A 20,900-nucleotide genomic window follows, 5' to 3' on the forward strand; every position below is an offset into this window, starting at 1 on the left:
CAGAGCTGTGTGGACCCTTGGAGGGCAGAGGGATGGGGTTCTCATGATTGACCTGTGTGGTCAGCGTGTTATGCACACGTGTCATATGTAAGTGCTCAGTGCAGGGAACTTTGTGCACATGGAGAAAGAGCCCAGACGGAAGCAATGATATGTCTACAGAATGATGTGTCTACGTTTGCAAAGCCAGGCTGGGGGGGAAGCGGAACTGTGTCATGTGTCTTCAAGATGCTGCTCCCAAAATGAAATCCCAGTCCCAGGTACTTGGTTTCTAATAGTTTTCTCTTGCAGGTGTATAACCACCGCTGTTTTTTTTCCTCATTGTTGTCATGTTTCTTAGCAACTTATTCAAACCTCCAGTACTTAGATGAGTTTGCACCCCACCAGCTCCACACCCACAGTTCTACAGGGACTTGAGAACACTTGGAGAAAACGGTGAAGGTTTTGGCACAGAGGCTGTTGGGGGAGTTGAGTGCTAAAAGGAGCGGCAGCAGCAGCTTGCAGACGTGTAACCTTCCAGAAAGCCAGCCACGTGAATGCTGCCTGAGATCTTTACACTTGGACAGTGGGCATGTGGGCAGTTTAGCATGCAGAAAATGTGTTCTCTCTCTCTCTCTCTCTCTCACACACACACACACACACACACACAGCAGGACTAAGGCAACAAGTCATCTTCACGTTCCTGACCTGAAAACTGGAATACAGAGTCCTTGGCTGCATTCGTTAACGGCCACCAACCCTATTGTACAGGGGCCAGAACTTGGTCCCCATGTCAGGCTTTTAAGATTAGTTACAATGTAAGAATGCATAATCTCTGGACATGCATACAATTAGCATAGTAATCCACAAAAACAAATATTCCTGAGAATTCTTCCTGGGTAAGCTTCTAGAGGCATGCCTCCCCCTCACCTCCCCCACACCCCACAACCCCAGATTGGGATACATGGGATACAAAAAAAAAATTTTTTTAAAAAGTGGGAACGAAACAAGCTTAGCCTTTTTGTCCAGTTGTTGAGAGAGGAAGGCATGGGCAGTGGCTTTAGAACAGTGATGGAGGTGGGAGAAGGGTCTTGGGTGTTTGGAAATGCCCCACTTTCCCTGGCGAGTAGCCACGTAATGACTTCTGTGCTGTCTTCTGGTTTCTGGCTGCTGCGTGGCCCCCTGCGGCCCCCTGTGTGATGGTGTCAGTGACATCTATCACTGGCACCAGGCGTGTGCAGATGAAATTCCCTGGTGTGACTCCCTCTGGTTAAAGAGGGTATGCAAATAGTGGGACCTTCAGGGTCCTCGGCCAGCTCAGCCCAGTTTTTATGCCCTTTTGGTAAATCAGTAGAAAGGCTTCTTGTTCGGGCTTGCTCTGTGTGAACCGGACCGTTGAGCTTGGCTGGCTTCTCGGTATTCTATCTATTAACCTCGCCACCCTTTTGTAACTGGTGCATTTAATTATCAGTGGGATGCTTTTCAAACAGGTAAGGGTAATGATGGAAAGGGGATAGGGGCACTCATTGAGTCTCCAATCTGGATATGAGCTTTGGGGCCGCTTGGTGAGCCTTTGAGGTAGGCTTTGATGAGAAAAATCGCCCTTTGTAACCAGATCGGACTCTATTGACATGCCAAGCACTGCAGACTTGATTGCCTTCCACGGTGAAGGCTGGGCTCGCGAGCTGTGTAGGGGAGTTGTCTTCTCGTCGCTCGCCTTGCCAGAACTCCGTGGTACGAGGATGCTGTGTGTAAGCATGTGCCCACACATGAACTCCCCTGAAACCTGTTTTTGTTTCCTACGTTCTGTGACTGGAATATTTTAGACCCTGGCCACCCAGTTGCAGGCGGGACAATAGAGTTGGCCGAATGGACTGAATCGAGGATTACGGAGAAGAATGGGGCCTCTCCAGAAATACTGCTAATACAGGGACAGCGACAGGAAGCGGCAGTTGAGTCAGCAGAGTGCAGGGCCCCCCGACAGACCCGGGGCCGACCCACCGCGCACAATGGCTGCGCCGGGCATTCCCAGGATGTGCGTGCCTCCGGCTGGCCCGCCTGCCCGTCGCAACGGCCTGGGGTTTTGGATGCCCGCACGCGTGCCGTTTGGATGGCGGTTTGTTTGTGTCCGTCAGCTTGGCAGGAGGGGAGGCAGCCGCTTCTCAGGGCTTGGTTTGGCTGCCACTGTTGCCAGGAAAAGGAAGCTCCCAGCTGCCAACACAATTACCTTTGTTTCTAACATCCCCCCTTCTTAATGTGGCAATTAAGTGCTTACCGCTCTGCCCAGTGCCAAGGTAACCGCCATGGAGTGGGACAGGGCACAGCTCAGCAGAGTGTGGAGCCCTGGGGAGGAGGTGTTGGTGGGCCAGTGGTGGGGGGTGGGAAGGGGAACCTGGTGGCCCCAGGATGCCTTGGGGTGCTGATGCCAGGACTCTCCTCTAGGTAAAGTCCACAGAAACCGCCCAAAAAGCAGTTCTGCAAGCTGGCCAGTCCTGTCCGACGCTGCTGGGAAATGGCACCCGGCCTCTGTGTTGCCAGATTTCCTGGAGCCCAGAGTGGCGCAGGGACAGAAGTGACCACTTTGCAAATCCAGGCTGAAGATCTGGGCACTACCCATCCCTCCTGCATGGCCCCTAGACTCTGGATCTGGGAAAACTTAAGGAGAGGAGGAAAAAAGATGAAAGCCAGGTGACCCTGCCGAAGCATCTTAGTTTTTCTAGTTTGAAATCATGAAAAGCCCAGGTCTTTCCTGTTTCCTTGGCCTGAACTTAAGTTGGAAAACTTAAGTTTGAATACAGGACTGAAGGCCCTCGCTGGGTGTCAGGTTTGCAGTGACTGATGGGTTGGGGCAATTCATCCGAGCGGATTGCGGATCTGAGGCCTGGTACCTGCTTTGGTGTGCCTGGTCTAGGATCTGAGTGTCTAGATGGATCCTCGGGGATGTACAGAGGTCAAGCGTGGGCCTGGGAAAAATTAAAGTTCCCTAGCAACTAATAATCATTGCTGGGTTATCTTGATTGTTGATCTAGTGTGGGGATGGAGTGGGAGGTAAGAGTGCCTAATAGGAGCCTTGGAGGGAATCCTCTTCTCTGAAGATCCGGGCTCCAGGAGGCAAGTCCCCGAGCTCTCATCCCTTCTGTGAGACAAGGGAGCTAGAAAGTTCCTTAGGCTCTGCTGCTCTTGCAGGGCTGCAGTCTCCCCTCGTCCTGGGAAAGGAAGGTGGACCGTGGGCAGTCGCAACCATGCCAGGCCTCTTAAGAGCCTAGTGCGTCGTCAATTTCCCTCCAGGTCGGGTGGTGTTGGTCAGCAGCTTCTTGCTCGGTTGTGCAAGACCTAAGGAATCCTCGCTCTGTGGGTACTGGAGCAGGGCTACTGCTGCCATGCCAGCCCAGTCCCGGGGTGTCCTCCCTAGCAGTGGCATTTGTGGGTATTATGTGTTTAGCGCTTATGCAAGTCTGTCAGAACTCTCGGTATCAATGCATTTAATCAGAGAATTAATTACAGCAATATTGTTGAAGTGCAGGACGTGGGCCTCGACGTGACCAGCGAACGAAGGGCTTAATTATACGGAATTGGCCACACATCCGGCCTCGTTTCCACCAGGCTGTTGTCTAGAATCAGTTGAGAAACATAATTTCTTGCTGCTCTCTGGGAAGAGTCCTGTAATTTGTAGGAAGTCCTAAGAGACTTAAAGAGGCTGTAAATAAGGTGTAACTTTCACCAATAAAATATTAACGACGACGACAATGAACCTGGACCCATGGCCACTCACAGAAGAGGCCTGGGTATGTGCCCTGGCTTGCCCGGCTCTGCTTGCTTCTCCGAGCATTTTCCCACAGTTATCAGTGAACGAAATGGGATCCTACTCTGCTTTGAGTATGAAACATATTTCGGCTGAATTCCAAGGCTGGGTCTATCTTGGAGATATTTTTATATTCAGAGGAGACCTGCTGTGTCGCCTTGAGAGCAGTGAGCTTGCCTCCAATTATGAATGAAGCTTTTTTTTTTTTTTTCCCTCCTGCTCCCTTTCTTCTCTGCCCTTGCTTGTCAGGTGCCTCTTCTCTGCTTGGCGGCCCAGCATTAGCTCATCAGTACACACTTTCCAGGGTGTGGGTTTCTGACTGAGTTGAGCAGGGATGCACCGACAGGTTCACGGTCCTGGGCTGCCCACCTGCCCTGGGTGTATTTCACTAGTGCTAAGAGACAGAGCAGACAGTTCATGGAAACCCTGGTGTTTTGTGAGACTGACCTCATTGTAAACGACTACAAATGAAGATTTGAGTAAGAGCGGGCACTTTCTAATAGCGTGGGTTTTGGGGAGGGGGAGAGAGGAGGTAGGCAATCGTGAGATAAGCCTGGAAGATAAAAAAGTGCCTTCAGTATGAAAGCTGGCATCTTGCCCGTATCCAGGGGATTTGTTTAGTTAGTGGACTCTGATTATGCCTGGAATGTTAGATCTTATTGACAGATAAGTTCATCAATAAATATAACCCATGGGTGTGCGGGGATTTCTCCCTTTGTACATTCTTCCCCGAAGTCTGACCCCTCGGCCCCACCGCCCAAGTTAGGCAGCCGCCTTTGTCTTGGGAGTCTCTTTGCACCTACCCCCTCCTGCTTCCTAGGGTTACCTGATACTTGTGGGAGCTGGGATGGTCTCACACAGACAGGGCTTTCAAAGGGGTTCTGAAAAGGAAAAGGGGGCCTCCCTGGGGACCGCCCCACCAGGCCCCAAAGTGTAACCTTAGCAATACCCCTTTGCTACAGATACCTGGGTAGGTTAACTTAGAATAAATCCGTGTGTGTGCGTGTGTGTGTGTATTTTCCCTTGATTAGGGTTAGGGTTTGGAAACTTTTTGAGAAAAACGATATGCTGAGTGCTCTCATATGGGGAGGTGACATTTCTTGATGGGGACTTAGGACCACTTCCATGTAATAGCCCCAGTGGGTCCCCACCAAGTCGTTTGCCACCCTGGGGAGGGTGTGCGAGAGGGGAGGGGACCCCCTCTACATTTAGACACCCAAGACCTCCATGCAGTGGGCAGTGGAATCTTCATTTTGGCCTCGGGGCTCTGTTGGGCGGACTGTGAGAGAAGGCCTGGAGAGCTGAGCACTGTTGCTGACCGGCTAAGCCGTTGTTTCTCTGTCTTGCAGAGGTCCTACACGTTGCTTGTGGAGGCATGGGATTCCAGTAACGACACTGTTCGTAAGTATCACGTCGGGGGACCTGGCAGAGCTGGCTCTGTGTCCTCAGTGCCTGTCGGAACTATGACTGCCCCCTGCCCCTGGCTCGCCCAGTCTGGTGGAGTCTGCTGCTTAACTCTGCCTGGCATCCGGGCTTGGAATATTAAGTGGCCAGAACAGACTCCCAGTTAACTCAGTCCCCCGAATAAGGAATAAGGGACCTAGATTATCTTTGGGATAGAGATCTTAATGGTTTTACAACTTTAAAACCTTGTAGGCTGCTCAGGGATCAAAGTCATGACTTTTTAAAAGTCCATTTAAACTTTTGAGTGTTTAATCTCCCATCAGAAAGATAAACCCATCCAGGTGGCTCTGGGCTCTAAAGACCGACCTTGAATTTCCCTCAGTGGGCAGGTGAGCTTCAGGCCCATCTGGATTTCCCACGCTGCACACCACAGCTTTTCATTGAGGCAGAATTCCAGGGCCTCGGAGCCATTATCCGTTTCATCGCCTTGGAGAGATGCTCTGTTTTCTGCACAGGTCACTTTCCTGCACTGGACTGCGTGGGTGGGTTTGGATGGAGAAGCCACAGAGGGCGTGTGATGAGAAAGTAGCAGTCTGGCCACTACAGCAGCCTTGCTCTTCCTAACTTCAACGTATGTTTTCCCTCATGGGGCTGAAACTGCTGGTACCCTGTGTGCCTGCAGAGCCTGGGTGGCTGTCATTAGAAACCCCAAGTCATATTGAAGGCTCTTGGTCCATGCATGACGAAGACTTGACCCAACTTTTTTTTTTTTTTTTTAATACTTTGAGAGGTGGAGTTACAGTGAGAGGAGGAGACAGAGAGAGGTCTTCGATCCGCTGGTTCACTTCCCAAATGTCCACAATGGCCGGAGCTGGGCAGATCTGGAACCAGGAGCTTCTCCCGGGTCTCCAAAGCGGGTGCAGGGGCCCAAGGATGTGGGCCATCTTCTGCTTTCCCAGGCCATAGCAGAGAGCTGGATTGGAAGTGGAGCAGCCGGGACTTGAACCTGCGCCCATATGGGATGCTGGCCCCTTGACCCAACTTCTTCCCCCCCTTACTGATGCTTTGTGTGCTCACTGCTACCGACCTCTGCCCCTTCATCTTGGTGTTTCACAGAACCTGAAACTGGCGACTGTCTGGCATAGGCATTGTTGGAGCCAGGTTTCTGCTCTTTGGGCGGCTTTCAGTGCCGCTGGCCCAGGGGACAGCTCTGGGTCACAGAACCCTTGCTGAGCCCAGGGTGCCTGAGGCTGCTACGCCCTCTGGGTCACTCCTCTTTGTTTTGGAGCTCCCAGTCCAGCTCTGAGGTCATCATCCCTGCTGTAGGGGAGCCTGCAAATGTCCAGGGTCCGAGCCTTCCTCTATGGGGAGCATGCGGGGAGCCAACACCCCATCCTACCACGAGGGTGTGTGTATTTGGGGGATGGTGCCAGCTTTGGCTGTGGCTGATGGCGGTCAGGGTCACAGATACTTGTTTGTTCTCCCCTCCCTCTGCTGCCACAGACATTGAGGACTGAGTGAGCGTTATGTCACTGTGACCTGTTGACAATGGTAACTAAGCATTGGGAAGATGGGGGCGGGGAGTGGGGAGAAAGAGGCTCTTCAGGTAGTCAAGTGCAGGCCTGGTCTCCTTCCCCTGCCTGTTGGCTGTTAAACCATCCATGTGGAGGACGGGACATCAGTGAGGTGGCTCCTGCCTGTGCTAACAGTTGGGTGAGGGTACTGGTTAGGGATGCGAGAGAGAGACCCCACCAGCACCCAAGGGGCTGGCCTTCCCTCGCCCCACAGGTCAGGAAGGATCGTCCCTGGGAACCTGGTGCTTGCTTGTCCAGAGCTGCCCACATCTGTCTGCGTTTCCCAGTGGCCCCTTATGGTTCTGGGACCTCTCGGCTTTGGCTGGGAAGTAACTGAATTCCTGTAGGGGGACAAGGAAGATGGGGTGGGAATATACCTTGAGAGGCTGCTGAGGCCCACGTGGTGAGCCCTGGGGAGCAGGGGATCAGAATTCAGGATCTTCCCTCTGCAAAAGCACAGACCTCTTCTAAAGCCCTCTTGGGAGACGAGCACCAGTATATGAACACCCGGTGCTATAAGCCACACATCTGGAAGGCCTCTTGGGCATCTCGTCTCTCTGTACTCTCTCAGCACCTGTATGTTAATCTACCTCCATGTTCTGAAAATCTCATCACTGACACATCACTCAAATCTAGCCACCTCCCACCATCTCCACTGCCACAGTGCTGGCCCAAGGCACCAGCTGCTCACCCTGAGCTCTTAGGGGCCCACCAGCCGGCGGGTACCATATCTGCCTCCAGTGCTTTCTCCATTTTCCTGCCGTCCTGGTCTCAGAGCATAACATTTGATTGTTTCCCTGACTTCTAAAAGCCAACCATTTGGTGACTTCCTGTTCTGGGGACAGATCATCATGTGGCCCACAAAAACCTTGTCTCCCTGACCGCTTCGTCTGCTATACCATGTGCTTGTCCATCACATCTGTATCCTAGCCATACCCTAGCAGTTGCCTTTCCATCCTCAAATATGGTAGGTTCTCTGCCTCGGGGCCTTTGTACGTGATCTCCTGGTATGTTTTGCTCCTTTTTCTTTTTACCCTGTGTGCCTCCTGGTGGACTGGACTCCATGAGGGCTGAGGAATCCAGGCAGTGGGCTGCCCTTTGGGGCCCAGCAAGTTGCAAACATCCTAAGTTCTGATAGAAATTAAAGATATCCCAGAATTTGGGAAATACATCTTTGCTTGTTAGAAGGCCAGAATTCCTTCTGATATCAGTTCTACAATGAACCCTCATAAGCAGAATACAGTTCAAGGAAGTCCAGGGTGGACTAGGATTGTTCTAGTATGTGTTAGAATCTTCAGAGCTTGGCCCTCCTGTCCTCAGTCCTCCGAAGTTATTTGTGTTACATTTTGGGACTGGGGGGGGTATAAAGGTCTTAACTCTTTCTGTCTGTCGCAGAGTACATGGTTTAAGTTTATTGTATTGCTTAATAGGGAAATAGAAATAGACATGCATGAGACGAGACTTTCCTTAGCCGCCTTGGTTAAGACTCCCATCTAGGTTTGCCAGGTGCCATGACGCTGGGTCTGTCATGGTTTCCCTCTTGGCCCAAAAGCCAGTTGTGGGTGCTTTGTGAGATCACTGTCTTCAGGCACTTGAGGATTGCGGGGAGGTGTGGTGACATCCTGTCCTGGTCACGAGGCTGCGCTCTCCGGGGAGCTGTCCCAGTTACATTCTGAAAGCCCCACGCTGATGGCAAGTGCGATTCAGGCAGTAGCACGTGAGAAGCAGGTAGCAAATTCGCTCTCAAACAGTGCAGGCGCTGGAGAGCGTGTGACGGACAAGCCAGCTCCCTGCTGCAGCAGGTGGCAGCTTCTTGGAGCCCCCTGAGGATTCCCAAGTGATGATCTTCGCAGCATTTCCTGGAAATAAGGAGAAGGCCGTGAGCCACTGAGCGTTCCGTGTCAGTCCGTACATACCCTGCAGGTCACGCACACTCTTGCCGGAGTTGTTTGCTGTGATACCGGCCTGAGAGACGCTGGAAGCTTTGAGTCCTGGGCAGTGTGTTTAAGTCCTTTTCTTCATGAAGATCTTGTAATTGTGCTGTACATTTTCACCGAAGCAGCAGAACAAACAGTTAAGGGAGGGACGTTTTTGCTTGTCTTTTGCCTGTGTTTATTCAAGTTTTTGCAAATACAGTGTTATGTGCAAGTGCTATATGCCCAGGTGTGGGTCTGCAGGTGTGCGGGCTTGTTCAAGGCGCGTGTGACAGTCGAGAGAATGCCAGGGCTGTGTTGGAAGTGCAGTGTGCGGATGAAGCGCACAGGAATCTTTCTTTTCCTGGTCACCTGCGGGGCTTGTGAGGCTTGCTTTGTGAGGGAGCGCATAGGCTCAGGGCCTAGAAAAACAGCCGTGTGGGTGGGTAAGAATCACACAGACCTTGTGAGCAGGTCCCGAGTCTGTTTCTCCAAGGTGGCCTTGAATTTGACAAGGTGGTGAGGAGTTAGTGCTGCCAGGTTTAAGAAAACAAACACAAAACCAGGCACGGGCGCTGGCTTAGTACCCTGCTTCTGCCTTTGCACAACCCTCCCCTGAACTCCTGGCACCTGTGTTTGGAGCTGATTTTTCTACCTGTCTCTTATGTCAGACTAGATTATAAGTGACTGCAGGGCAGGGACCACTTGGTCCTTGCGAGAGCCGCTTGCACTCTGGGCTTATTTTCCTTAGGAAGCATTTTTATGTATTTATTTATTTTTAAAGATTTACGTATTTGAGAGGCAGAATGACAGAGATAGATCTTCCATCCACTGGTTCACTCCCCAGATGGCTGGGGCTGATCCAGGGCAAAGCCAAGAGCCTGGATTGCCATCCGGGTCTCCCACGTGAGTGGCAGGAACCCAGGCACTTGGACCATCTTCCACTGCTTTCTCAGATGACTTAGGGTGCTGGATTGGAAGTGGAGCAGAGGGGACTTGAACCGATACTCACATGGGACACTGGCATTGCAGGCAGCAGCTGACCCCTCAGTAAGACCTCTTTAAAGAAGATAACTTGGCAAAAAAAAAAAAAAAAAACAAAAGCCAAACCTCAATGACCTGTTTCAAGCTGACGCCCACATGGGATGCCAGCACTGAAGGCAGCAGCTTAACCTATGCCATAGCGCTGGCCTCGCTTACCTGTCTCTAAAACGTGGGTGAATTTTTCTCCCACCTGACTTTTAGGTGGTGGGAAAAAGTGAAAGACATTAGATCTGCAGTGTTGCTATTGAAATCCCAGCTTGAAAGGTGGCTGTGTTAGCTTTTTTTTTTTTTTTTTTTTTTTAATGTAACTCATTCTATTCCTTGAATTCCAGTGAGGCCACAAAAATAGACAAATCTTTTTCTAAGCAAAGCCCAAAACTCTAAAGGTGGAAGGGAAGAGACTGTTGACCTTTGGGCTCATGAAATTTGTTACATGTGACCTTCTGTAATATGTAAAGAGCCTTTGCAAATTGGGAGGGCCAACAAGGTAGCAAGAGGGTTGGCAAAGGAGAGGAACAGGTTGCAGCTCACAGGAACCCATACGCAGGATTTGTGAAGCACCTGAAAGGGTGTTCACTTAATTAGATGCTAATTAGAACAGAAGATGCTTGGGTACGTATCAGGCGGAGATCAGAAAGCGATAATCAACCCTGTTGGCACTGCTGCTGGAAATGCAGTTTCCTGTGCTAGTGGAAGTGCAGATTGGCAGGGCTTCGCTGGAGAGTCCTTTGGGATTCTCTGCGCACAGAGGGGATTGGTGGCCTCCACTAGGATGCTTCTTAGTGCTGGTGTTACATGTACCTCGGGGCTCTGGTTAATAGCAAGAGGCAAAAACAGCCTAAAGGCCCGAGGTTGGGGTCCTAGGTAAGTTATTTAAAGGAGCTCCTGGGCAATGCAGGACTGTGCACCCATCAGGGGGTCCACAACTGGTGACAGTGCAGTGTCTGCCTGTGGTGAGGGGGTGCAAACATTTCATTTTCTGCTCTTTTTGTACAACTGTTTGCATTTTGCACCATGCATATTTATTTATTTATGTATGTAGCCGACGTGGTCCCAGTAGGAGGCTCTGAGGGGATTCTTAATGCGATTCTCTTGCTCATCTTTTGCCTCTAGAACCGGACAGCATTATTGAGAAGGCCTCCCACTCGGGCATGATCAACCCCAGCCGCCAGTGGCAGACGCTGAAGCAGAACACGGGGGTGGCCCACTTTGAGTACCAGATCCGTGTGACCTGTGACGACTACTATTACGGCTTTGGCTGCAACAAGTTCTGCCGGCCCAGAGACGACTTCTTCGGCCACTATGCCTGCGACCAGAACGGCAACAAAACGTGCATGGAAGGCTGGATGGGCCCCGAGTGTAACAGAGGTATGTGCGCCTGTGGCTTTTTGCTTGCCCACTGGGCGGTCCGATGGTGTGTTCCTGTCTTAGGTGGGGTGGTGTTTTGGGAGTTAATACAGGCCTAAGTGCGAAGATGCTGAACAGATGAGCTTGGGGGGCAAAAGGCATAAACCCGTACATTTTGGTGCAAATGAGTCTTGAAAACCATGCAAAAGTTCATGGAAGATGTGTATTGTGAAAGAATTATATGGACTTCAGAAAAGTTTTTTTTTGTACCAAGGGGAGCTTACCTTTAGGTTCTGTTCTCTGCAAGCTGTTGGGGGTGCTGTGGTGCACCCATTCCCCAGCTGCTGAGCGCTCTGGCGCCTCGTAGCTTCCAGCTGCTCCTTTCCCCAGAGCTCATGGTCAGCGAGCGAGTGACAGCGTACGAAGGCCCGCCCCCTTTCCCTACACAAACACACACACACATATGTGCCTGTGCCTCCCTTGGGACCAGGCAGAAGCCAGATTCCAGCTGGAGCCACCTCTTGGCCCAGCTCTTGCCCTTGCCCTCCATCTCCTCCTCCTGCATGTGAGTCCCCTTCTCGGGATCTGCTAAGGAGCCTGACAGAAGAGATGGCAGTGGGACTGGGTTAGCCCACTGACGTCTGAGCTCAGAGTAGCCCCGTGAGCTTCTGCTGGACATCCCTGGGTGCTGGGGCATGGAGCAAGGCTAGCCTGCTCCTTCATACTTCTGGGGGATTGAGCCCCACACTTCCCCCACCCCAAAGGCGTAGAAGTTTCTAGAGTCCTGGGTGCAGTCTGCTGTCCTTGCCACTTCTAGAATTCAGTGATTTCTAATTCCTACAACTTGCTGGGTGACTAGTTAACCATATACTCTCCCCTCAGGAACAGTTAACAGACTGCCCATTTTGTATGATAACTGGGCAGATTCTTTGTTGAAACTCAAATGAATTTTTAAACCCTCACCTGGGGACATGTGGGAGGAATGAGCAGGTCTCCTGGGCGATGCTGCTTTCTTAACTGACAGGTGACAAGAGTTTTAAAAAGGACGGCACTTCTGGAATTCATATGAAAGAAGGAATTGATTGATATATTTTAAATAGTTGGTGTTTTAAGAATCAGTAACAGTCACTTAAACCCTGTGATGTTGAATGAATATTTTTAAGACATCAATCTTTATATACATGAAAGAATTGCTTGGGGAAGAAAATGTTGCCAGTTTAGCTTGCCAGATGAGGCCAGTGTGGAAGGCTCTGTGGCTCCCATGAGATTTTTGAAACCAAACAGTTGTAGGGGTTTTAGGAGCTCATCTGACTGCACCCTGATGGGCAGAGCAGGTGGGATGAGAAAGGATTCTCTTTTTCTTTTTTGATAAAGGTGGATGTAGGAAGGCTAGGAATTGGGGCTCCAAGAGGAGCGAACTGCTGCTTAGTGAGATTGGATGAGGGCCCCTTCCCCCATCCACTCGCCTGCATTTTGTCCCCATGTGTGTTTGGAGGATCTGCCAGCATGGCCTTGAAATTTAAAGCTGGATTTGTTATTTGGGCCCCTCCCGTCTTGCTCTCCTTCCGGTGGCCTTAACGTGAGAACTCTTAACATCGTGGATTTTGTAGGCTTAATGTATGCAGCCATTCTCATGATGGAGGCAGTGCGCTAATGTTTCCTTCTGTGATTTCTTACAGCTATTTGCCGGCAGGGCTGTAGCCCCAAGCACGGGTCTTGCAAACTCCCAGGAGACTGCAGGTAGATGACTCGACTGGTCTGTTGTGGGGTTCTTTGCTTCTTAACATTTCTTAAATGTGAGAGAGAGGGGCTGACTTTATTGTGAGCATTGCCTCTTTTTTTTTTTTTTTTTTTTTTTTTTTTGGAGGATGAGAAAGCTTTTAAAAAAAAATCAGATAGGCACATCCGAAGCTTATTAAATTATACCAGCTGTCCAGTGGAATGCACACAGCACTTCTCTCTTGGGGGGAGAAAAGGAAACTCTGATGGGCATAGCTGGTGACTTCATGTATTAACTGTTCTGTAAATTGATAACACACGTTCATAATCTTCCCTTAAAGTGCTAATGGACTCGATTGGAGGGATGTGGGTTTGTTGCTGTGCCCCTCTCCTCCTCCACCCTGGTGTTTCCTCTGCCTGCCCTCCCCCACTTTTCCCATCAATAGGCGAAAGTCCAGCATTCTTTAGAATGGGATTAGTACAATCTCCTGGCCCCTTTGCAGGCGGGAGCTGGGCTGGTGCTGAGAGGTTAATGGCTGCGCTGGAATCTTGTCAGTTGAGCCTGATGAATGTAGACTTTTGCTGCTGGCCTTTGAAGTTGGTTCTTTTATGGTCCAGGAACAATGCAGAAGCCAGAGACCTACTCTGGCTACGTCCTGATTCCGGTTTGGGGGGACGTCTTGAAATGTATATTATGCCAATTTGGGAAGGGAAATATTGGTGGTGTCTGTGGCGTTCTGACAGTCTTACACTTCCTCTTCTCCCCCCGCCCCCAACCTCAAGTTGTAAGGATTAGCAGATTGAATGTGACACTAAATGGATCCTTGGGGCCTGCCGCTTGTGTCCCCAAAGCTGCTCTGACTTGAGCCAAGGGCAGCTTATGGAGCAGAGTGCAAACCAGTGCACCTCAAATGAGGATGGTACCTGGGGCTGTTGCTAATATGCAGATCCTGATTCCGCAGGGCTGGGGAGGGCCCTGGTCTGCATCTCTACTGAGCGCCCAAGGGATGCTGCTGTCATGGGATGGCAGGGGGACCTTACTTCAGGAATCGCTGCCTCCAGAGCTCGGTGCTCAAAGCCTAATTCCCAGCATGAGCCAGGGGATTGTTAAAGTGCAGGTTCGTGATCTCGGGAATCTGCATCTGACAAGTTTGCCCCATGACTTTGCTGCGTAGTATGTCTTCCTGCTCTGAAGCCTTGACCCTGATGACCCCGCCCCTCCATCTGTTCCTGTCCCATGCAGCAGGGGACACTGAACTCTCAGGAGGTGAGACTAGGAACAGGTGTTCCTGAAAGGACCCCTTGCTGCATTTCAGAGTTTATCTTGCGGAAGGCCGAAGGGGCTCCCATCAATGCCCTCATGCGTGGCAGGTGACGGTAGGGTTTAGCGGCATTGCTGTCAGATGTGCGCAGGAATCCACCTACGTTCACTCTTGCTAATTAAGGGTGTTGTGGAGAAAGTCACTTCGGCGCTGCTATTAGTGACTCTGCTCCCTGCTCAGATGCGTATCAGCGGAGGCCACGATTTGTGCTACTGTCATCAGAATAAACATGCGGCGGCTGCTGCTGCTGCCGGTGCCGCTGCAGGGGAGGGCTCTCCCAGCCAGAACAACAGGCTTTGTTTCCCGAGTTGAGCCCTTTCTCTCTCTCGAAGTCTCACCTCCCACTCCCTGCCCAGACACGCAGCGGTGCCTTTGTTTACTTAAGGTGCCACTTTCCCACGCGGTATTTGCATAGCCTCTCAACCCCGGCTCCTTCTCCCTCCCTTGAAAGAAAAGCAAAACAGAACCTTCCAGCTAAGGAAGTGCAGGCCGTGTCCTGCTACAGAGATGGCTGACTGGCAAGTGCCTTGTCAGTTGTCTTTTGGATTATGTATTACACGGTTTTTTGTTTTTCTTCCTCCCTGCCATGAGAAAACTGCCTTGGTTTTCTGGTTCCCAAGTGCACACGGGTTTCCTTTTCCTGGGTGCACATGCTGACTTTATTACATGCCTGCCAATGATATCAAACTTAGTGATGAATCATCACCGGAGGAAAGTGGCTTCAATTTCTCATGAGAATCTTAATCATATATTATTAAACTGGGATAACTTGGTGGATGCCTGTCTCTTCAGGGTCAGTATTTTTATTTGTTTTCTTTTGAAGTCATCCGTGGCCTCTTGTGGTTGCTTTTTTTTCATGCTTTGGGATTGCGCTCTCGTTAGTTAGGAGGTGAGGCCGGGTCCTCGGCTGCCTCTCCTTTTTCTCTTAGGCGGGCCGGAGAGGTGTAGCAATCCCTAATGTGGGAAGGGTAGGAAAGACAGCCACAATATTGCCGTTTGCCTGTAATTTCACTCTTCCTATCTTCCAGGCTAAGACTGTCAGTCTCCACAGAACAGCTGCCCCCCGCCCCCTCCTCCCCCAACGGGGGTGTCCGCTCCTTAAAGTCATTTCTACCAGATGAGTTAGTCCCGCTTCACTCCTTGAAATAGTCGCTTGTCATTTAGACGGACGTTCTGTTTTACATGAGCCAGAATCCTGTGTCTGATTAATTTTAAACCACACATTCTCGTGGTTCTTGGTGTTTGGGTGTGGATGGCTTGTTTTTAGAAGTTAGGAAGCGGTTAGTCAGTATTCTCAGGGGTTAAGTTGCTTCTCGGCCATGGGTGATTAGCTATTTAGCTAGATCCCTATAATTTTCCCATGACAAGGATTTGCTCTAGCTCCAGCTCTCTGGAAACTGAAAGCCTTTCCTTCGGGGGTGGGGTGGGCGGGAGGTGGGCACTGGCGTTTGTTTTCCAGAGTTGCAGCTGAGCGGCTTACGGGTCGGTTGGTTCTGATCATGGCTCTTCCCAGGTCCTAGTCTGGAAACCTTGGTCCCGTCCCACGCTCACCCCCACCTTCATTCCGGCAGGGGCCGCTTGGTGCTCTCTCGCAAGCTCTCCCCACATCCTTTTGGGAAAGCTTGGTTTTTGAGAGGGCGGTTAGGGTTTCAGAGGGCTTGAAACTTGAGGGGAGAGTGGTTTGAGACCCTGCCCTCTCTCCCACCCAGGTGAAGGTTTATATTTGTGTTTTTGTTTGGGGATCAAAGACACCATTTGGCCTCGAAAGAGTCCGCTGAACAAGGCGCTTATAAAGGAAACTTGACTCCCCCAAAACTAGATAAACTCGGCTGTCCTTTTTTCTTTTTTTTCCCCTCTCTTGCAAAGTGAGAAATAACTATAAATTTTGCAGGGACAGCCATGGTAATGGGTCACAAATTATCTATGGAATTGGTTCCAAGTGCTGCTGCTTCCCTCTGTCACCCTGCAGAATTGGGGTTAGGGATGCGATGGGGGTCTCCCCCAAGGAGGATGCCTCTTCCCCTCCTTATTTGATTTTGTAACTTGTCATTGCAAGGCAGTTTGCTGCCACACTTAGTGTCTTGTTGCATTTCTCTGTGCCGGGGTCACGACTTGCTGTTGAGATAAAGAGGTCAGTGGAGCTGCAAGTGCAGCCTTTGCATAGCTTTTGTTGTCACCAGAGTCCTTTCCTTCTATGGTCTGTCCCAACCAGGTCCTGGCATTGATTTATTCCATACTCCCTCCCTCGCTCATTTGCGGGAGCCTGAGAAGAGAGTGGCTTTGTGAAGGGTGTCCCCACACTGGCCTCTCCCCAAACAGCTCTCCTTTTGTCGGGATCGGCTGGGAAGGGGACCTTGGCCCAACTGTGAAAATGTTTGTTTATAAGGAGTCCCCTGATGGGCCTTGCAAAGTGTACTACCCTGTCCCCAGAAACAAAGCAGAAAAGGCTTTGCCTTTGCGGTTCTGAGTATTCAAGAGGCTGGGAACAGGTGTTGTGGCGCCGCGGGTTAAGCCAGTGTGTTCCATATGGGAGTTCAAGTTCTGACTGCTCCGTGCTTCTGATGCAGCTTCCCGCTAAAGTGCCTGGGAGGCATACTTGGGTTCCTGCTACCCACATGGGAGACCCAGATGGAGTTCTGGGCTCCTGACTTCAACGTGGTCTAGCCCTGTCTGTTGTGGGCATTTGGAGAATGAACCAACAGATGGCAGATCTTTGTCTCTGTCTCTGTCTCTCTGCTTTTTAAATAAATAAATGAATCTTTACAAAGAAGGAAAAAAACCCTCTGGCTGAGCGGGGGTGTATATGCTTTATTTGCAGGTGCCAGTATGGCTGGCAGGGCCTGTACTGTGACAAGTGCATCCCACACCCGGGATGTGTCCACGGCACCTGCAATGAGCCCTGGCAGTGCCTCTGTGAGACCAACTGGGGCGGCCAGCTCTGTGACAAAGGTACACCCACAGAGGGAGGGCACCTGGGGACAGCGGGAGATTTTTAAGATTCTGAATCTGTTTGAATTTATCTAAAGTGGGGTTGATTGTTTCATTTTTAAAGGGGGCACGAGGCTACAGAACCATGGAGGGTTAGTCGTCTTGACAGGTGTCTGGTGGTGACTTTGGCATCTTTTTGGCAGATCTCAATTACTGTGGGACCCATCAGCCGTGTCTCAATGGGGGGACCTGTAGCAACACCGGTCCTGACAAATACCAGTGTTCCTGCCCTGAGGGCTATTCGGGACCCAACTGTGAAATTGGTGAGTGTTCCATGCTGAGTGAGATCTGTTGAGGTTTTTCTGTAAACTTGGCTGTACAAGCTTTGGACTTGTAAAAAAAAAAAAAAAAAAAAAAAAGTGACCGTAGTTGCCAGAGTTGATGACCCTGGCTCCAACCCTCCTGTGGGTCTCTGAAGCTTCTTTCAAGTTCTCGAAGTTGTATGGGTGATGCCAGCTAGTGCAGGAGGTGGCAAGAGATGCAGTGACCCTAGCCCTGAGATGCCCTGGAATGTGGCTGGAGACTGCATAGCGGGAAAGAGGACTTCCGTTCTTCCTAGACATCCCATCTCTGCAGGGTTCATATTACACGCTTGCTTGCAGTTCTGGAAGCATGTGTGATGGTGGCGTGGGCGTGGGATTCTGTTGAGGGGGGAGGTGGAGGTGGCTGTCGCCGGCCTCCCTTAACCACTGCCCTTCTTGGTTTCCGTAGCGGAACACGCCTGCCTCTCTGACCCATGCCACAACAGAGGCAGCTGCAAGGAGACCTCCTTGGGGTTTGAGTGCGAGTGTTCTCCGGGCTGGACTGGTCCCACGTGCTCCACGAGTAAGTCCAGGGTTTGGCTGGTGTCCATTATGGAGGATCATTGTATGCGGATTCGGGGTTAGGGTTATGTAACCTGGGCCTGCCTGTCGGGGAGGAGTGGGTGTGGCCTCATGGCACCCCCGCCCACCTGTTAAGTTAGCACACATGTGCGTTCTTGGAAGAGACTTCCTTTTGGAACAGCTTAGGGCTGTGCATGTGCTTCCCAGAGCTGTCTCCTCTGCATCGGGATTGTTCTGCTGTGGCCTTGGTAATGAGGCTGCTTTCACGAGCGGTTGGCACTACTGATTTTGTCAAAAGGCCAGGGCAGGGCGCAGGCTACAGTGCTTACCTTGGCTCTTGAGACTTGGCTGTTAGAACTGTTTGGGGTGCCTTATGGTGCAGCTCTGGGTCCCACCAATTCCCCCTAGAATTGGGGAGCCCACAGTCCTTCAGGCCTGAGAATTGCGTCATCGGCACCCTGACAGTGGCATGGGGTGTGGTTGGTGATGTGGATTCTGGGGTCAGGTTGCCCGAGGCCCTTGTAGGATGCTGGTGGACCGCGTAACCTCCCCAGTTCCTGTTCCAGTGGGCTGGTAGCAGCTTCTATCTTCAATGGTTCTTGTGAAGACGAGGGAGTGAGTTCTGCAACAGTGTGGCACACCTCATAAAAGAGGCAGAGAGATCTCCTAGTCCAGTGTGGGAGTTGGGGGTGCAGCCCCTGGGTGTGCTATTTTGGGAGACTCAGAGGAAGAGGTTTGCCACCTGTCAAAGTTACTTTCCCTTCCCTCTGCATGCGTAGTGGCCATGATGGGGGAAAAAAAAAACCAAAGATGAGGCAGATAAGGAACGTCCAGTGCTCCCCTGGGTTGATGCGCTGTGGGTATCCAGCTGTCTGTCTTTCCCCCCACTGCTTAGGGGGGATTAAATGAACTGGGGCAGTGGGGGATTTAAAGCTAAAATGGAGCCTTCAGCCGTATCGTCCCCGTCCCACTTGTCCTGCCGTGGCTTTGCTGGGAGCAGGTGTCTGGTTCCCTGGGACCGCGTCCTCCCTGGCTGTGCAGTGCATTGGCATTAAACTGTCGATTCCTCTGTGCTTTCTTGTTGAACAGATATTGATGACTGTTCTCCCAATAACTGTTCTCACGGGGGCACCTGCCTGGACTTGGTGAATGGATTTAAGTGTGTGTGCCCTCCCCAGTGGACCGGCAAAACATGCCAGTTAGGTAAGAGAATCCTTGGGACTGTCATTTCCATACCAGGGGTGGCTGCAATCATCGCAAGCTCTCGAGGAAGCAGAGCATGTGGCCAGCGGTGTGAGTTTGCGCTCCGTGACACTCCGGAGTCATGTACTCTCCAGACCCTAGCAGGCCTGGGAGAAATAACTTGAATGCAAATGGACTGAGCTCTTTTAGGCCCTGTGGGAAAGTTGTGGGATTCCTTGAACCATGTCAATCGTCTGTCCGAGGAGCGTTCAGCTGGGTTCCAAACGGGGATGATCTCATGAGGAATGAGCCGTCTGCATTCTTCTTAGCACATTTAGATCCCAGCAACTAGTGTTGTGCTGGGCTTTGCGCAGAAATGCCTGGTGGCTTTCTGCTGTTCTGTTGTGGGGCCGGTTGGTAACCAGCAGCTGGGAAGTTATCAATTAGCGCTCCTTCCTGGACAACGCAAGGGAGGGGGCTCAGATGGTCACAATAGAGGAGCCTGCTACCTCTTATTGTGCTGCCTTATTAAAGGGTCTCTATTTCACACCAGCTCTGGTGTTTCTTTCCAAGGGGAGGGGGGCAGGTGGGGGAGAGAACTCTGTCTCAGTGGTCATCCTTGTTTCCTTTCAGATGCAAATGAATGTGAGGCCAAACCTTGTGTAAATGCCAAATCCTGTAAGAATCTGATTGCCAGCTACTACTGTGACTGCCTTCCCGGCTGGATGGGTCAGAACTGTGACATAAGTGAGTGACTTGGTTTCCCCAGAACTTCTGGGGCTGGAGGCTCTTGCTCGGGCTGCAGTTCTGAGGCTTGAGCCATGGAAGGAACACTTAAACTGGGGATGTTTTTGGAGAGGTCGTGGTCAGTGCAGCAGTGCCAGCATACGCTGTGTCGGGCTCCATAGCTGCCAACCTGGCCATAGTCTGATAAGGTGGCGGGGACAAGGGCGTGACGTTTCACTCCCTGAGTCTGGAGCACTTAGCGGGGGAGCCCCATCTCACAGGGGGACCTTGATGGGAGACTTTGGTCTGTCCCGAGCTGAGAGGGCTTTTCCGTGAAGCTATATTTTGGGGTAAATCTCCTCTTTCCTCACTGTGCGTGTCCATCTGTATATATGAAATACATGAAATTTGTTCCCTTATAGAAGTTGTAAAAAACTTGCCTCTTTAATGTGATGACTTACTTACTTTTTAGATATCAATGACTGCCTTGGCCAGTGTCAGAATGACGCCGCCTGTCGGGTATGTAGACCCCTGCTTGATCCAAACTTTGGGCGACTGACAGCAGATCTCAAGATGTATGGGATGTGGGGAGAGCTCCGTCCCCATGAGGTTGAGAAATGCAGGTGGAGAGGGGGGTCTCTGGATGTTTCCCTGGGGCTGGCATTCCCCGGCCTCCTGGGCGGGGTGGGGGGAGGAGGGTCATCTTGAAGGATTCCTCTATGGCCTCAGGCAGTTAGGAGTGCTTTAGTTGAACAGTGGTGGCCCTGCGAACAGGCGGGGAAGCCCTGTGTCTGGAGTGCAAAGTCAGCGTGTGTTCCTCCTGCTTCTGCCCCTCCAGGATCTGGTGAATGGTTACCGCTGCATCTGTCCACCTGGCTACGCAGGCAACCACTGTGAGAAGGACATCGATGAATGTGCCAGCAACCCCTGTTTGAATGGGGGTCATTGTCAGAATGAAATCAACAGATTCCAGTGCCTGTGTCCCACTGGTTTCTCTGGAAACCTCTGTCAGGTGAGTGCTGATGAAGCCTCAGACGGCCAAGCTGCCACAGCGCTGCCACCTCCCCTCTTCCTCCACG

The 20,900-nt window shown here is 51.2% G+C and overlaps 1 protein-coding gene across 1 annotated transcript in view; it reads left to right on the forward strand.

The window, feature by feature from the left end:
* JAG1 (jagged canonical Notch ligand 1) overlaps positions 1 to 20,900 on the forward strand; it is a 35,407-nt gene that overhangs the window by 4,268 nt on the left and 10,239 nt on the right. Inside the window, exons 3-12 of the mRNA XM_062203868.1 lie at positions 5,128 to 5,179; positions 10,827 to 11,081; positions 12,740 to 12,800; positions 16,920 to 17,050; positions 17,233 to 17,352; positions 17,801 to 17,914; positions 19,003 to 19,116; positions 19,729 to 19,842; positions 20,294 to 20,340; positions 20,660 to 20,833. Coding sequence (XP_062059852.1) covers positions 5,128 to 5,179; positions 10,827 to 11,081; positions 12,740 to 12,800; positions 16,920 to 17,050; positions 17,233 to 17,352; positions 17,801 to 17,914; positions 19,003 to 19,116; positions 19,729 to 19,842; positions 20,294 to 20,340; positions 20,660 to 20,833 — 1,182 coding nt within the window. The remainder of the gene's footprint in view (positions 1 to 5,127; positions 5,180 to 10,826; positions 11,082 to 12,739; positions 12,801 to 16,919; positions 17,051 to 17,232; positions 17,353 to 17,800; positions 17,915 to 19,002; positions 19,117 to 19,728; positions 19,843 to 20,293; positions 20,341 to 20,659; positions 20,834 to 20,900) is intronic.

Source organism: Lepus europaeus, chromosome 10 (assembly GCF_033115175.1).
Source record: "Lepus europaeus isolate LE1 chromosome 10, mLepTim1.pri, whole genome shotgun sequence".
NCBI classification, from domain to species: domain Eukaryota; kingdom Metazoa; phylum Chordata; class Mammalia; order Lagomorpha; family Leporidae; genus Lepus; species Lepus europaeus.